At 40.2% G+C, this 18,275-nt stretch overlaps 1 protein-coding gene and 1 non-coding gene across 3 annotated transcripts; both read left to right on the top strand.

The window, feature by feature from the left end:
• The first annotated feature begins 230 nt into the window (after window positions 1–230).
• On the top strand, window positions 231–18,261 carry sh3gl1b (SH3-domain GRB2-like 1b). 2 transcript variants are annotated; one of them, XM_047586380.1, is made up of 10 exons: window positions 231–629; window positions 6,486–6,554; window positions 7,450–7,522; window positions 7,610–7,753; window positions 7,947–8,080; window positions 8,263–8,421; window positions 12,355–12,458; window positions 13,534–13,667; window positions 14,254–14,301; window positions 15,533–18,261. In XM_047586380.1, the coding sequence occupies exons 1-10, from the start codon at window positions 585–587 to the stop codon at window positions 15,724–15,726; spliced, it is 1,104 nt and encodes a 367-aa protein (XP_047442336.1). In that variant the 5' UTR covers window positions 231–584; the 3' UTR covers window positions 15,727–18,261. The 2 variants fall into 2 exon arrangements, with proteins under 2 accessions (XP_047442336.1, XP_047442337.1); XM_047586381.1 differs by lacking the exon at window positions 14,254–14,301 and having other exon boundaries at window positions 232–629.
• trnal-uaa lies at window positions 6,121–6,203 on the top strand. The gene has a single exon. It is a non-coding gene; the product is annotated as a tRNA-Leu (tRNA).
• Window positions 18,262–18,275: the final 14 nt, after the last annotated feature.

Genomic DNA, 18,275 nt, shown 5'->3' with positions numbered 1-18,275 from the left:
GTGAATTTGTCAAAAAAGTACTTAGTGGAGAATTTGTGCTAATACTGATTCCTAAAATCGTGTTTTCAACGAATATACAACACAGGAAACAGAGGACAGAGTACAGCTCAGTCTGTTTAATAAATAATCTGAGAACGTGAACATATGGTGAAGAAGTCCTGCAGCAGATAGAGGCGTGTTTGTCTGCTTCATCCAGCAGGGGGCGGTGTTCACCAACACAGCATCCAGCGGGTAAAGTCGGTAAACTGATTTCTTTCAAGTGGCTGGTGCAGATTTGGTGGTCTGAATAAAACGTACCACTGTAACCTGACGTGTTTTTTTCCGTAAATTAGGAAGCTCATTGTGTTTGGGAGGATTTAGCCCATTTCGCTCCGGTATCTGCCGTGCCAGCGAGGAGAATCACTCTCGACGTGGACGTGGTCAGTTGGCGTGTCCCGACCTGGAGTGACGGCTTTGCAGTCCTATGATTCCTCCCAAACACTTTGTGCGCTGGCCCGTTTTCTGACAAACTATATCTCCAACTTTTACGTATATCGGGACCCGTTCACACCTCCGTTGGAAGTCGAAGACTTTCGGGCTTCAAGATGTCTGTAGCGGGCTTGAAGAAGCAGTTTTATAAAGCCAGTCAGGTTTGCAAAACTTTTTCTTACTGCAAGCTAACTGTCATGTACCATTAGCAGCTAGCCACATTTAGCATAACCAGCTAACGGTATATAGAAAGCTAATGTTAGTAACGCTTTGTTATTATAACTCAAGCTGTTAGTTTGAGGAGGAAGCACGAAGTTACAGTCATTAACTGTTAATGTCACCATATAAAATGTCACGTTTGACAGACACTAAGCGCTGTTTAAGACCTACCGTTAAAGTGCATCTTTCTAACGTGTTTTCATTAACTAACTTTGGCGTTATTGTTATTTTTCTAGTCGTGTTTTTTTAACTAATGCAGAGTTTGTCCTGTCGAGTTACACATGAATGCCAGCAGTTCAAATTCAGTGAGGTCCTGTGGTAAACATTAGCTCTACGGGGACTCTCCGGATGAGTCAGAGCTTTGACAGTAAAAGACAACAGTTCAGTCAAAAGTAGTGTCTCATCTTCTGGGACAACATTGAAACACACATGTACGCTGTCTTTAAACACAACCTTTATCTTTTTCGAGAAATCAGTATAACCTGCACATTAAACTTTCAGTACCTCCGTCTTTCCAGACGTGCATTTTTGTAGGAGAAGGTTTTGTTTAGTTAGTTTTGTCTTGTAGTCTTTTGTTAGTGAGCCACATCAATATATTTTGAGGGTAGTGAAAACGTTTTAAAAATGACCACAGTGATAAAAAAAAAAAAAAAGTCACAAGATCTGTCCTCTGAAACTTGATGAATGTTTTCAATTTGGGTCAACTAGTCCTGGGAGGGGACGGGTAAAAACTATTTTTTTTCCCTCCTACCCCTGCTGATCTAAGCAGGAAAGACATTTGGTTTCTGCCCCAGCTTCCTGACAGGAACACACTCGGATCCCTGTCGGTTTTCCAGTGTGGGGGGAAGATAACGTGATTTAGGTGCTTTTGTGTTGTGAAGTGCCGGAGCTCACTGTAATAAAATTATTAGCAGGGTTGGTTTGAAGGAAATTGAGTGGACTGATCCGGGAGGGGGAGGCGGGAAGAGCGTGCTTTCACTTTGACTGCATTGCAGCTGCTTTTTCTTGCCAAAACACTCCATGAGAGTCAATAACAGTCGACATAGCGCAGATTTTTTACAGTGGTGGCATGCAGGAAGCTGGCTGTGGAAATGATATCTGTGCCTCAGGCTCTCACAGGTCTTTGTTTTTCTTTTTCTCTTTCACTCTCTCTTTCTATTTTAGTTTTTCAACCCAGAAAATCCTCTTTCATATTCAAACACCTTTAGCACACACAAAATCACACTGTGAAGGTGGGCACGATTGTCTCTCCTGAATAAATACTCGTGGATAAAGGTACATGGACATACACGAGACGATTAAGTAAGAGATAATGCTCAGAAAGTAGCCCGTCATTAAATTGTGATGGATGTCGCACAGAGAGGAGCCCGGTGCAAATTCAATATTAAACAGCATTGTGTCATTGCTGCTGTCCCCATCTGGAGTTTATTACTGGTATGTAAACAAACATCTGCTTCAGGGTAACTGTCCAGTTAGTGGACAGCCAACCAGAAACAGAAACTCTTGAGTGGATATATAAACAGATTCATCGAGTTTATCTCTCGTTTCAAAATGTAAACATTATGCGGAAGAAGCGTATGAGTCGTTGGAGTTAGAAGATGTGCATATGTTTGACATTTCTTCAGAAATTCAGCTGGAACAGAGTGTGAGTTTAGAACCGTTGCACTTTGCAAGCAGCACATAGCAACACATATGTCACAGTTCAGTCAGAGAGGATTAGTTTACTAATAAAAACTAGATTACAGTTTGGTCCGGACTTCATCTGGGATCACGATGGTTTATAAGAATTATATCTGGTCAGTGATATAATCATCATGTTTCTATTTGTTATTCATAATGCAGGTGAAATGATGATGATGATGGCATAAGGTAAACAGCAGGCATGTTAAAGATGATGATATTAAGATTTGAGGCAAGCGACACAATGATAATGGCAAGATGATAAAAATGTGGTAATAGTTAAGAGGTTTAAGAGCTTTTTCCTGTTCATTTATATCATCTAATTAATACGATGTACTTGTGTTGCAAAGCACTGAGCAGACTGCTGCTTGTTTGATTTTTGTAGGATTTTTACATCAGTATTATGAAGTACTTTGTTTTTCCGGCTGTTTCATCATATTTTATATGCACCTATAATATATAACGATAGATAGACTATTGTAACAGGATATACATTATCTCACATACCGCTTCATTTGGTACACTAGTAAAAACAAAACTATTCTAACAGCCCTGCATCTAAATCCTCCTTCTTGAATGTTTACTTCATGTTGAAACAGAGTAAGAAAGATGGTGATTTTACATTTTGCAAGATCTAGTGTATGATGCTGTGTAAAACTGTATTGAATTTAAGTGTTTCTGTTATTTGACTTAGTCCATTGACTAAAGATAGGATAAGATCATATAAGATAAGACTTTATTTATCCCTCAGGGGGAATTTAGCTGTTACAGCAGTAAGGATCAGACAATGTAAAAAATACATGGTCAATTACAAATAAAACTAAGTAAGAAAAAAATAATATATGAAATGAACAAGAAATATTGACATTGGTAACTACAGTGTACTAACCAAGTGCACTATGAGCAATAAAGTGCATAATGTATGAAAGAAATCTGTGGTCTTTACTGATTTACTGGATATCACCAGGAGGGAGGTAAAGTTTAAGGGCAGTGTGTGAAATGATTAGAAGGACAGTACCCACAAGTTTTTGTGTAAGTAAGAATGAGGAACGGCATTTAAAAACGTTCTCGTTGATTGAAGATTTGCTGAGATTCACTGAATATACTGAGAAGTTAGCATCTTATGAGTTACCAGAAGCTGTTGCACAATGTCTTATCACACCTTCACTTTCTGATATCTGAGCAGTCAAGGCATTTCCTCTTACAATTTTGTGTCCTCAGGTACACTTTATTTTTATATCCAGCTTTGACCTCAAACCATTTCAACCTAGTTTTCAAGTCTTTAACTAGGCCTGTATTTATTATTTTTCTTGCCACGTATCCTAGACAGAATGAGTTTAACAATAAATCCGGCATGTAAGCTGTAGTGACTACACAAGTTGAAAACCTGAAAACAAAATGTTTTTCTCCACTCATCTATGTAAATCAGCTTTCTGAACTTTGCAGTCTCGGTGTCATCTGAAGCCAAATGAGAGTTTTAACTGGGCTTTGTGGTAATTCACTAGCATTTAACTAATACCCAGTCATTATAGTGAAAAGGATACCTGTTCTAGACCAATCCCTCTATGTGTTGTTTATACCTAAACTTACCTGCCATTACATCTTGTGGATGTTTTTGGTCTTCTCCTTAAGTATGTGTGCATGTAAACGGAAGTGCTACATTGTGCTTGAGTGCTTGTAGTTTTCATTTGCAGAAACAAATGCTTTATTCCTTAGTGACCAAAAATTCAAAAATGAAAAATTGCTTTACTACAAAGCATCACATAATTAATTTAATGTATCACCTTTCTCAAGTGTCTTCTAAGGCAGACCATTATTCCCAAATAAAAAAGATGGCAAAGCTTTAAAACTGCAGATTTTAAAGAAGTTAAAGAGTCAAATGCTGAGTTGTCTGCGTCTGAGTCCGTTTATTTACTTGTGACCTAAATCCCCCATGGGCCACCGTCATGTGCCTTCCGCACAAAGCAGAGATACAGGAGCATAAACGCAGGAAAAGCCTGTGTGCTGCTTCAGAAGTTCAAAGGGAACTCTTTTCTTTGTAATTTTCTGTTTTTGAGAATATTTTGTAACAAATTCTTATCGGAACTAGTTCTGATGTCATACTTTACAGCAAACCCAGAGATTATCGGTAACATCAGTCACATAAAGGTCACCAACGGTGGATTTGTGTCATGTAGGAAATGACTAAAAGCAGCTGTTGCGCGACCACTGATGAGTGGATTTGACCAGGATAAAGAACAATGGATCTTAATGCTCACATGGACAGGACACGATTTGTTAACATGTTCAGAGAAGAGAGAAACCCACTTGACGAGCCTTTATAGAGGATTGAGATTGCGTCAAATTATACATGTCTGCATCGATAGTTCAGACCAAGGCCTCCAAATAATGTCTAAAAACGAATTTAGTTAATTCCATGTCATCTAGCAGGTAGATTGCAGACTGCAACCTACTGAATACACCTTGCATCATTTTCCCCCTTTGAAGTGTGTAGGAGCGGTTAAGGTCCTTTATAAATACTCTATAAATACAAATGAATCATTCCAATCAGCAAAAATGCAGCAAGGGCAGCACAGGGGCTCGGTGGTTATCACTGACGCCTCCCAGCGAGAACATCCAGCTCGGGCCTTTCTGGTGGAGTTTGCATGTTCTCCCTGTGTCTGTGTGGGTTTTCTCTGGGTGCTCCAGTTTCCTCCCACACTCCAAAGACATGCTCATTAGGCTGATTGGTGACTCTAAATTGACCCTAGGTGTGAGTGTGAATGGTTGTTTGTCTCTGTGTTTGTCCCTGCGATAGACTGGTGACCTGTCCAGGGTGCACCCCACCTCTCCCCCAACCACAGCTGGGATAGGCTCCAGCGACCCCCGCGACCCTAGTGAGGCAAAGTAGAAGAAGTAGAAGTGAAGCGGTAGTAGAAGATGAGAGGAGAAAAATGAGAAAACTGCCACAATTCTCTAATTTAATTTTGATGATGATGTTCAGTGTCTTTGAATAAATCCTACAAAATCCACCTGTTGACCTGCATATTGATATTTTTAGAAAACTAAAACTGTCTCCGCTTTGAGTCTTGGAACATTTGCTGAGGCGAGGAAGGTTGTGTTTCATTAACTTACAATTTGGTTTGCGTCCTCTGTTCAAACTGTAGGGCAAATAATTAAATATTAACACTGCCTGTTACAGCGTCCATGGAAACTGCAGAAGAGCAAGACAGATTCCTTACATTCTACTTGTAATTCGTATGTAGTTTTATTACTCCAGATGTGCTGTGCACTGGATTCATAACTGAAACCTAAGCAAAGCGCAAATTAGTCTTTGTGGCTCACTCTTGTCTTTGTAGAGCAGGACTGTTATACTCTGGAACGAAGGGCTGTTGTTGCGTGCCGTTTTTATGATCTTATTGGGGGCTGCGAGAGAAGTTGTTTTTCTTCCCATTCCACATGTAGTCCTTGGACACAGCAGTCAAGATTTTAATTGTCCTGAATTCACAGCAGGACTCATTACAAAGTCAGAGTAACAGTTTAATCAAATTCCACTTCTATCTCACTGACTTCTCTAGACACGTACAAACCTTCCTCAGAATTGAAGGAATACTTTTACTGTACACAGACAGAAATGGGCCTGTTTTCCATTTGTTAGACTTTTAACTGTTGCCTATAAACATGTTGAGAAATCCAACTTAAATGGCCATATGTTTTCAATCAGTTGTGACATATTGAAGTGAGAATTTGTGGTAGTGAGGAAGCCCTTTTTGTACCAGGATGGCCGAGTGGTTAAGGCGTTGGACTTAAGATCCAATGGGCATGTGCCCGCGTGGGTTCGAACCCCACTCCTGGTAGTGTTTGTTTAGCATGTTTCACGGTATCTAGCTTTTGATTTGTGGAAAACAGTTAAGGATGTTGTTTTATTTGTGATATCTAGTGTTTTGCTAATCTTTTATCAGCTCTATATTCCTTGCATGAACTATACTTCATACTTCATACATGCAATGTAATGGAATCCAGACGTGTGTGTTTCTCACACAAATCTAAACCTTATGAGCAGCATTAATTAATTTACATTCTGTCTCTTTTGTCCCCCATTCTCCTCTGTCCCTGTCTCTTTGTGTCTCTCATCCTAGATGGTAAGTGAGAAAGTTGGAGGTGCAGAAGGAACGAAACTAGATGATGACTTCAGGGACTTGGAACGGGTAAGACAGAGTTATTTTCTTCGTCTTCGAAGAGAAAAATGTTAAATCAAAATTGTAGTGCTGGATGTTTTTTCGAAGCACACAAATGTATTGTGTGCGGTCATTTTTTTCAGACCCAAAGTTTTTGACAGTCTTTGGCATACCGTACATTGTGCACAATTCAGCTATGTTTTTCACCTCTCAGACAGTCAAGTAAACAATCCTTAAAAACACATAGTGTGAAGGACTCTTAAAGTTTCCTTTAAATACATTTTAAACCAAAATGCCAAACAAACTCAGTGGTAGCAAGTTTCAAAATATAAATACTTTCTCCTTTGAGTTTGGACTGTTGGACAGATGAAACAAGGTAGTTAAAGACATCATAGTGGAAACGCTCTGGTACATTGGATAGACATTATATTATCTGACACACTACATCCAAAAACAAGTGGGAGTTTAGGTTTTATTAGTAACGCCTGTGGGTGGTGTCTTTCCCCCGTGGGGGAAAAATGGGATCAAAACAAATTCCTCCATTTACAGGTGAGTATCTGGTCGTTAACAGACCCTAGTCATGTGAACTTCAGGGGGCAGCACCTACAGATGTTCCTAGTAAAAGTCCTAAACTGCCCACCAGTCATTTAGAAACACATTATTTTTACATATAACATAACCTGAATGACTGAAAACCTTCAAAGACACACCTGACATGTCATCTGTAGATCTGCATGTTGAGAAAAATATGATGATGATACCATGTGTTGTATCCTAGTTGATTAAAATTAACTATGTACAATATTTTTCACTTTTATCATTAGCAAGCAGTTGTTCACTGAAAGGTAAACATCAATCCTCTTTCATCTGTTTAGATTTTTATTTAGTTCGGTGACCAGTGGCTTTCTGTGTGTGTGTTTTGTAGAAAGTAGATGTGACCAGTAAAGCTGTCGTGGATGTGATCTCCAAAACATCGGAGTACCTGCAGCCCAACCCCGGTTAGAAGAATACCTGCTTTCTTACACAAAATGAACGACTTAAATAAAAATGGTCTTTATTAAGTTCCCCTGGCCTTGCTTCCACAGCTTCACGGGCCAAACTGTCCATGTTGAACACCATGTCTAAGATCCGCGGTCAGGTTAAGAATCCAGGATATCCTCAGGCTGAAGGGCTGCTGGGAGAGTGTATGGCCAAGTACGGAAAGGACCTCGGAGAGGAAACTAACTTTGGTAAGATGTGTGTGTTTGTGTGTGTGTGTTCTGGTTTAGGAGCAGTAAGTCACTGACAGAGGAACACTGAGGTGTGTAATTATTGGTTCTGAAGTGTACATATTTACAATGTGCGTGTGCTCTAATAGTGATTTAATCCTGTGGTATAGCTATAAATATTGTCACTGAACATAAATGTGTCTTTGTGATTCAGGGGGCGCTTTAGTAGATGTAGGAGAGGCCATGAAGAGAATGGCAGAAGTCAAAGACTCTCTAGACATCGACGTCAAACAAAATTTTATTGATCCATTGCAAGGACTCTGTGACAAGGACCTCAGAGAGATACAGGTACAGTCCATTGATCAATCTCACTTAATATTCAGGTACAGTAAAAAAAAAAATATATATTAATTATTCAAGCCCTTTTATACGAAGTGTTTCATTAAATGAGTTGTGTTCAAAATCCTGTCCACATAGTTTGAGCTAGTACAGATTTAATTTCCAAAAAACAAATTTATTTTCCATATCAGCACCATCTAAAGAAACTGGAAGGCCGTCGCCTGGACTACGACTACAAGAAAAAGCGCCAGGGCAAGATCCCAGATGAAGAGGTTCGACAAGCCCTGGAGAAGTTTCATGAGTCAAAGGAAGTGGCCGAGACCAGCATGTACAACCTGCTGGAGACTGATGTGAGGACTTCTTACTGTTTAGTGTGTTGTGTTGGCACCAGGGGATAGTCAAATAGATTTTTTGGGTAGATTTGGGTTCTTGCTCATACACAATAATTAATAATAACATTACAGATTTTACAGTAAACTTTTTAAGTTTCCCTTAATTGTTTTGTTGCCATAGACCTCGTTTGCTACTTTGATCGAAAGCTTATGAAGCATAATCACAGCAGGTTAACTCTTCCTGGGAGCCGGAAGAGAAGACATCTTTTGCTGTGTACTGAGATTCATTCAGACCCCAAATGTCCCAGTTTAGTTTAACTGCACCTTCCAAGTTGAAGTAACCTTTATGGAGCATTAGGGCCACCCATGAGACAAAATGAGAGGAGAGAGAATTGTTTTTCATTTTTCTCATGCACTATGAGAAAGAAGTGGAGAAAGAACTTGTGAGGTCTGTGGCAGCAAGATGGTCGAACTGCGTCTATCCACGCCACTGTTGCCATGCAACAGTCCAATATAATATATCAGCAATATAACTCTTCCTGAAAAGTAAAGAATATAATTTATATTCTAAATTACAGTTTCTCTCAATTGCTTAGACACACTTCCTGGAATAACTCACCATTTTCTCAAATCTTCACACACAATTTTAAAAACTCACACCCAACCGTACAAACATCTAACGTCTGGGTCCTAATCAGTTTTTACCCTCAGACAATACACACAAGATGTCGAAACACACACTACATGAGTGTTTGTTACATACTGGAGGGATTCATTCAACCTGCTGCCACCAAAATATCAAGAATAGAGTTCATTCACTGTATTTCCATATTGATCACAGGTACAGGCCATAGTATTTCATCAACTTCACACATTATGTCTTCTCTCGCCATTCAGCGTGGGAAATATCCTCACAGGCATTAACCATTGCCTCCAGGAGATTGTGCTGTGTGTATGGGTTGAGGTCATAGACTCTCCATCGCCATGCTAAGAGAAATTCCTCTATTGCATTCAGAAAAGGGGAGTGTGTTGGCAGAAAAAGGACCCCTAACCTGGGCTGGTCATTGAAACAGGTGCCAACCAAAGCAGTCAGATGGAAGCTCATGTTATCCCAAGTGACAACATATCGGGCTTGCTCTGGTTGCCCTGGCTCCCCTTCCTGTTGGAGAAGGTTATTGTGCATCTGATCTAGAAACTGAAGGAGTAGTGCAGTGTTGTATGGACCCAGTATGACATGGCGGTGGAGGATGCCACAATTGCTAATGGTTGCACACATGGTGATGTTGCCTCCCCTCTGGCCCGGAACTTGTGTGATTGCACGTTGTCAGGCTGTTGCACCTTTTTGTGAGATTGAACCCTGCCGCATCGATAAAGATGTATTCATGAGGGTCAGCAATTGCTCCCATCTCAAAGATTGTCTGCAGGAGTCAAAAAACACACATCTTCCTTCAAAAACAGCACTGTGTGCATTGGAATGAGAGAGGGGTCATTACATACTATAGCGTTTCTGTACATTATAGCAATTACCTGCACATATTGGAATCCCTGCTGCTATTCCTCTCAAAAGGCACGCGGTAAAGTTGCTTTGTCCTTATGTGTTTCAGCTGTATTACCCGACCAGTGGTGGAAAGGCTTATTCTGTTATTCCTTTGAAATATTCCCTGGTCTTCAATAATGCGGTTTGAATCTCCCTCAAAGTGATGGCATTATTGGCAATCACCATATTTACCAAGGCACTTTCCTGCTGAGCTGTGAGCAGTCGCTGCCTGCCTCCAATAGATGACTGCCTCTCAGTTCTGCAAAAAGGAAATTTGACCATTTCTGACCTATGGTGTACTGTGGTACAGTATAGTAAAAGAAATACACAACTTTACTGTGCATGTACTGTGATACAATACATGTACATGTACAGTGACAATGAGGCACCTGTTTTCCCCGGTGAAAGTACGGACGATGGATGCAACTGTGAACCGGTTTAAGTTTGGCTGGACTAGCTGACCAGCTTCTTTCATTGTCCTCCCATGTACCACCACATGATGGACGACAGTGGATCAGATTTCATCAGATATCACTTGTCTTTGTTGTCCTCTTCCTCTTCCTTGTTCCCATCCTCTCTGTTGTCTCTCAACCTCTGCACACTTGGGATCCATTGCTCCAAAGGACATGAACATGCCTCTAGGCTCTGTTTATTGACCCCCAATTCTGATTGGTGTGTTAACAGTTTTTAGGCCAAGGGTTTTCACATGGAGAAGGGTGTGGGTTATGATAACTTGAGTTAATTATATTGAGAATGAATGATTTATTCGGCCACCTTTGTGTAAAGTTTTGCAGAAAGGTTTGTCAATATTGAGACGTGTGGAAACAGGTGAATTGTGTTTTCGGTTATGGGAAATGTGTGTGCGCTTCTTGGAAATGACGAAAAGGTTTATGTTTTTGTGCTACAGGAACCAGGTTTTGTGTTTTAGCAATTGAGAAAAACTGTAATGTTAATTATTAAGCCCCAATATCCTTCTGTATGATACATCGGTTTGAAAAAAAAAAGTACCTCCTCTGATTTATTTTTCATGGGTGTCCCCAGTAATCTTCCATAGAGCTAAGGCTAAATGTTTAAAATATGTGGAAATTAAAATATGTATTTTCTGCCTGATTACAACTACATCCAGCTGACCATCATCTTCTTGGGTTTGTTGACAGCTGGTAGATCAGCCTTAGGTTGAGGTGTTGCCCACTGCTGCTGCCTACTGGCTGATCTAAGCAGAGGTTTAAGATCAGGTTGAAATGAGGCATACCAAGCATACTGTCCACCTTTGTTTCTTCTGAAAAAGAGCCACATCTACATAATACTGTTAGCCCTGTCCTCCACTATGCAGCTGGATTATGAAGGTATTTCAGGGTTTGGGTGGTTCGACACCATTGGATATCACTGTATCATGAAACTCTTTATTATTAGCTTCTCTGCTGTGCTTTACTTGGCTTTGTCAAATAAACACCCACCCACAGGACAAACATAACACCTACGTCAGTCAGACCTGTAAAATGTGATGAAACACCCATTCAGCACAACAACACTGGAGATAAACGTGTCTTTAAAAAGCTGCAGTTTGAACAGGTTGAGCACTCAATGAGTGTTTGGGTTTGGTAGGTAAGACCTTAATCAGATTGACTGTAATCTAATTTATTGCAGCTCTGTGGTTGGTTGTAATATATTGAAGACTCGCTCACAGAGTGGACAAAATCATTTTTACCTGCAGGAAATCTGTCCGTTTCATATTTCCTGTTATTTCCCTGGTGTCAGCCTTTTGTCTTTTATGTTGTTCCTCCGAATTTAAAGTTTGGTACATTTGGATGTTAACATTGGCAGTGGATGAAAACATGTAATTAAATACAAGAGACGGACAGAAAAGGTTGAACTCAGTGTTCAGTGTTTATCCCACAACTTTTGTTACACACCGATACTTTTATTCTAATTCAGTTATTTCCATAAAAACAAACACCATTGGCTGTGGTGCAGTTAATAACTTTGCATTAAACATATGAATATTGTCAATGCTTTGAACCTCATCACTGACAGTCTGACATTAGTGCAGCCCTGACAGCTCTAACTTACCAACTTTTGGTCGGGTAAAGGAAGTGAAAGCCTGTAAACTACACATGTGTGCCCCTACAGAGTTTTGGACAAACCACCATAGTGGTTTGACAAAATATTTTCGTATGAAGCATCTAGTATAACCTTAAAATGGGATTCAGTAAAGTAAGAATCAGACTTTTTTTTTTCTTTTGTGAAACACCTACATCAATAAATCATTGTGGGTTGGTTTTATGATAACATATCTCCTCGGTGCAGTAAATTACCGTATACAATTACTGGGGCTTTTATGAATCGTGTTTTCATTGTCTAGATTATTATTTTGTGTACTCTACATGTCATTTCATTATTATGTGTCTGCGTAGATAGAGCAGGTGAGTCAGCTGTCGTCCCTGGTGGAGTCCCAGCTGCAGTACCACAGACAGGCCGTGCAGGTGCTGGAGGAGCTTTCAGACAAACTTCGAGACAGGTGCAGTAATGAAAACGAAACGCCCTGTCCAGGCTTGGCATTAACATGCATTCCGGGTGATTCTAGCACAGGCTGCCAGCATTAAGTACAGATGTGAACACACCCAAGACACATTTCAGATAGACTGCTCAGAACGCGTTTAAAAAGTGATCTTTGCAGCCGTTGACCACATCCTTTCAGCAGCGTGAACGCATGATGTGTCATGGCCATGCTGACTGACTGCCTACTTAACTGACGTCCTTTGCATAAGCAAGGTTTTGTCTCATTCATTTTGCTGTACAAAAGCAGTATTATGTTTGATGCGCCACCAGACAAAACAAAAGGACCATAATTGATAGTAAGGAGAACCTTTTAAATTCTTTTATTCTTATAATTAAACTAAAAAAACATTCTTAGCAAACAATAATGAGTGAAAAATGATATTATTGAATATGAGCACGCTGTGTGTTGGCATACGGTCATAAAGTGTGTTCACAGTGATGTATTTGAAGTAACATTATGGAGAAAGGTTACTGTATTTTTTCACTGATGACCTGCGTTTTTGTTTCCAGAGATTTTTCTTTCACTGCTGCAATAAGCACAGTACATGTAGTTGCTCCCAAGGTTCGAGTTATAATCTAAACTTTGTGAGGATCTCTAAAATAATCAAATAAATCAGTAATAACCAAGAGAAACGGCAGTAAAAGCCATTCATTGTTTTGAGCCTCCAACAATTTGTGCAATATTGTTCTGTGCCCGTAATAATGTGCTGTTCTGTGTGTGTGTATATATATGTGAAATATGTGTGTGAAACTGAGGTCTGATAAAGGGTCTCTTGAGGTGCATGGAAACCTCTTTTATTTTTAGGTGTGAACAGGTACTTAGAGGTGCCCACTTGGATCAGATAACCCACAGTGCATGTTAATACCAGGTCTGAACGGGGCCAAACTACACATGATGAGGTCTGTACGTGTGACTGTGTAGTTTACTGCTCGAAGCCGTTATGATGCTGATTCAGTTAGAGCAACTTCTGACATAACTAAGTATTTATTGTTGTTGAGAACGTACGTCTCAGATGAATTTGTCTCTTGAACAGGATGAATGACGCTCAGTCTCGACCCAGACGTGAATACACACCCAAACCTAAACCCATCTTTGACTTCGGAGACAACAACCATTCAAACGGCGGCTACTCATCTTCGATGGCTCCTCCACCCTCACGCAACTCAGGTAACGAGTTAAGAGGCAGCTGTTGAGTAGAGTTTCATGCATAAACTCAACATTAATCTGAGGCAATTACAGAAGCTGTCTTAACAAAACCAGAAGTCTTTTTCAGTATTTTATATTCATCTTTCCATCTGCATCACTCTCAAAACCACTCTAGGCTAAACCTAGTAATTTACACTGAAAAGAGCTTCTCTGACAGAAAAACACAACAACACATCCAGCTGTTTCTACCCGGCTACACCAAGCCAAAATAGCAGGCCTGCATTCAACCTGTTCCACAGAAACAGAACATTTTCTGTATTGTCACCATGATTGCTCAACAACTTTGATCAGTCAGTAGCACTAAGCATTAACATGTGAAAGTTGTGCACGTCCTTTTTTCCTCCAGTCTGATCAAACCTTTGCAAACTGTGGCATGCGCTGAGTGTTTGTCTAAACGACTTCACTTAGCTGGTGACCATGAGAAAATGGACGCGTGCTTCAGTTTGAGAGGCAGTGTGAGTCTTTGTGTGTCTGTGTGCGCGCTGCCCTGTCATGTGGCTGGCCTTTCTCTGCCTGACCTTGTTCCTCTTTCCTGTGACATCATCAGCGCCGTCTTTTCACTTGGCCAGATTGTCCTTTCGGAAACCAGGATTGTGTGAGTCACAGACTGTGTGGGCCTTTTTTTCATTGTCACAATTTTTTCGTTGTGATGTTGCGTGTGTGTTTTTGCAGTTTCTAAAGTGAAATGTGGGAAGTGGAACGTACGTTTGTTCTCATAGATTTAACGGATAACTAGTGGTTTATGGTGCATAGGTTTTGAAACTCTACATCCTGTCATTTTCAATACTTCATCTTGACTTCCTAAAAGCATGATTTAAATTTAGGCTTAAGATTTAAGATTTCTAGTAGTCACACTTTGGTGTGACTGGTTTTTAAACCCAGTTCAGTTGGTTTTAGACCTCTGCACAGGGTCTACCAAAGTGGAAGTCACTGAAGTGACTTTCTTTCCTGTTGCTCGTGCTGCCTGAAGTCTGTGTTGGAATCCCACTTCCCTACATGCGTGAAACTAGATACCAAAGGTCCCCAACTAATGAAACGGCATATTGTGCACTTTGCAAAGCTTTGAATATAACGTGTTAAGCTTGAGCTCACGTTTGTATCTAATTTGTGTTTGGGTACAGGAATTTGCATGACGTTGCATGTGGTGAGAGCATAATAAACCATGTTAATGTTTAACGACAATAAGAAAAACTGCCGATTAATGACAGTGTTACTATTCATTTCAGAATCAGTACGATTTGTATTAAGAAAATGTGAAGGTTCCTTATTAGTTAAGAGTCAACACAGAGTCTTCAGCTACACTTACTAATTTAATTATTCATGATAATGCTTACTAAGGGCATCCACAGGCTGCTTTCATCCAACCATATTTACTACGGTTTGTAATTGTGATAGTCCTGCTTCACAGTTGGTCTTATTACATGAAGTGTTTTCCACCTCTGTAAACCGACACAGTACGGTGTAAAACTCACTGAGAATGTGCGGCCAGAGCTTTCCCTGTCTAGCTGACCCAGCACTGTGTTGGGTGAACTTGATACAAAGAGAAAATTGTTTGGCAACAAAAAAGCCTAGTTTGTCTTGTGTGCGTAGCTGTCCTCTCCTCTGCTGATGTATGTGAGGTCACAGGGCAGAGACAGAAGGACGGCAGTCATACAGTAACATGGGGCCTGAGGATGTTACAGTTTATAGATCCAACCTGTCAGCACTCGTGATGTTGTTTGCAGTGGTGTGTTGATATGACTGTATGTTATACTAACATTAAACTAACACGCAGATAAAAAAAAGTGGCTTCATCATTATAATTTCTCCTCGCGCTTGTTCTTCAGCCCCGGAGCAGCCGAGCTGTAAGGCGCTGTACGACTTTGAGCCAGAGAACGAGGGAGAGCTGGGCTTCCGCGAGGGCGACATCATCACCCTGACCAATCAGATCGACGAGAACTGGTACGAAGGCATGCTGAACGGCCAGTCAGGATTCTTCCCTCTCAACTACGTCGAGGTCCTCGTTCCGTTGCCACACTAATATAGAGAGATTAAAGGAGACTGATGGAGAGGAGGAGGGGAGAGCAAGTAGAATTAGTTGAGAGGGAGGAAAGCGAAGACAAGGGACACGGTCCACAGAGGTTTCATTTTTGCCTTCGGCTCCAGCATCATGGTCCCAGAGGAGCTCTTTTTATCACACGGAGCTCTGGAGACGATGGTCACATTTCGAAGTCCAGTCCAGACCATGAACCGGTTTCACTCAAAGGTAAAAGGATCTAGACTAAGACGGAGAGAAAAAAATGCTATCTGAGAGTAAGAAACATTTCTTGAGGACTAACTGATAAAACATTTTAAAGCAATACTGTTTTTAACCAGAAATTAATAATATAGAAAAAGAATTTGTATTAGATGTGGTCATCAGAGTGACTAGAGTGACACTTTTCATATCATGCTCTATGTAAAGCTCAGGTTGGTCACTGAGTTAACAGTCAGGTTTCAGACTGACGAGGCCTCCTCAAACCTCAGCAAATGTCATGTGTGGCTTGGCTGAATATTGTCCTCATTTCAAAATTGGAAGCTTTGTTGGTGCCTCTTCAGGGCTGGAGGTCGTATCTTGGTGCCACCTGCTGGCAAGACTGAGAATGACTTCCACCTGAAGGAGAGTGGACACACATTCAACTAAAACTAAGTGTGTTTGCATTTGCATTTTCATTAAGAATTGTGAAACAAAATTTGATTTGAAAAATTCGGATTTTTGATTTAGACCTTTTTCAAGTTTAGACCTATTTTAATTATTTTTTTTCATATATGTTAAGCTGTCCATTGATGATATCTTCAACATAGTGGTTCCCCGTTGTTTCAACAGTTCATTTAATTCACCGTCAGCCTACTACAGTAGTTTTTACGAGTTGAACTGGTAACAACTTAACACGTGAAGAAATGTTACCATTGCACCTTGGTCCTTAAATGAGATTGATCTGTGTGTGACAGACTTGGTCCATCATTACACACAGACCCAAAGTTAAATGCAGAGGTTGCACCTTTTTGACAGTTAAAGCAGGCGTATGTTTGTTGCTTAGATATATTTTTTTTGTGTGTGTGGTTGTCTGCAAGTCCATTCAATAGAGGATTAAGAGCCAAAAAGACTTTAAAAGCAATAGAAACATATCGTTTAGTGATTGTGTAACACAGCCATGTATTCATCTAGTTTTGGGCCCGTTCAGTGTCGTGTGTTAAGCCTTTTCCGTTCAGTCTGTCCTTGACCCCTTGTTTTTAGGCACCAGTTGACTTCACACAGTGCCGCTGTTGAGACGACGCTGCCGGCAGCTACTCCGTCTTTTATGTTCATCACTAATTGTCCTGCTGTTACTGTTCGCCCTCATGTGTGAGAGAATGTGAAACTCGTATGTGCTTGAAAACGTACCTTGTAATTCTGCTCATTCACAACGACTCGGATTAGATTGATTTGTGAGCGTCTTGGGCTGATGGAGGCAGATGTTATTTCTGTTTAAACAAGGCTGGCTCCTTGTTCTGGATTTCCTCAACTACAAATAGATGATAACACACACTGTGCACAGGATGAGGGAAACACCTTGAATTAAAAGGGAAACCATCGAGGGGATTTGTGAGCTGGTGTCCCTTTGGATGAATTTGGGGAACCTTCGTTACCAAACATTTGGCTTCAGTCCAGCTGATTTTGAATTGTCTGTGGTAAAGAGATGTTTTTGTGAATGTCAGATATGTGCTCTTTAACTGTTTGTTCTACCCTTCTGCTTCATTTCTCCTCTTGTCCCCGTGTCTGTCCATCACTCCATTGCTGCCAAACACTTAGTTTTCATCTCAAATGTTTACACCTTTGACCTTACTACATCAACGTTTGTGTAAAGTTCAGGGCTAAGGGTGATAGGATGTGCTGTCTGGATCACACTGTTATATATGTATAAAAACGTAATTGCTATCTTTGTTCTAGTGCCTTTGTAAAAGGCTGATACAGCAACCAAAACCTAACCTAGCCACTATAAACATTGTCACAGATGTCCTTTTTCTACCTTTCTGTTTCTCTCTGGCCAACGGCACTTTCCTATGTAAAGACTGAATGCATGTGTGCATAATGCTGCACATTGATGACACTACAAGCTGTTTCCTGGACTTGTTATTTTCAGATTAATGTGTGGTTTTATCAACAGACCGCCAGTGGAAACTGTTTTTTTTTTATGAAGATTTAGATCTGTATTTGAAAAAAAGTGCCCACTGATTTCTCTTCTTAAAGGGCTTAAATGTATTTGTTTAATCTGTCTTAAATGCTCTTTAAAACCCCATTAAATCCCTCTGGCTCTCTATAGTATTATTTTTTTATATACAAGACCTTAAAACATTGAAATTAATCTTTGCATGTAGTCCTATTATTGCATCCTGTACGTGTATACCTTTAGATTTAAGTTGCCTTTTTACTTGTGGTATGAATCCCGAATTTAACCATAATATTTTGTCTTTTATTATCACAGTATTTGTACGTGCTTCTGTCTTGTCCCCAACTCCTCCCATTCTTACAATAAATAAAAAGAAAGCATGTGTTGCTGTTGTGTTGTA

Source organism: Mugil cephalus, chromosome 6 (assembly GCF_022458985.1).
Source record: "Mugil cephalus isolate CIBA_MC_2020 chromosome 6, CIBA_Mcephalus_1.1, whole genome shotgun sequence".
Classification (NCBI taxonomy): Eukaryota; Metazoa; Chordata; class Actinopteri; order Mugiliformes; family Mugilidae; genus Mugil; species Mugil cephalus.
Note: the sequence above shows the minus strand (reverse complement) of the source record. Positions and strands in the feature narration are given on the sequence as shown.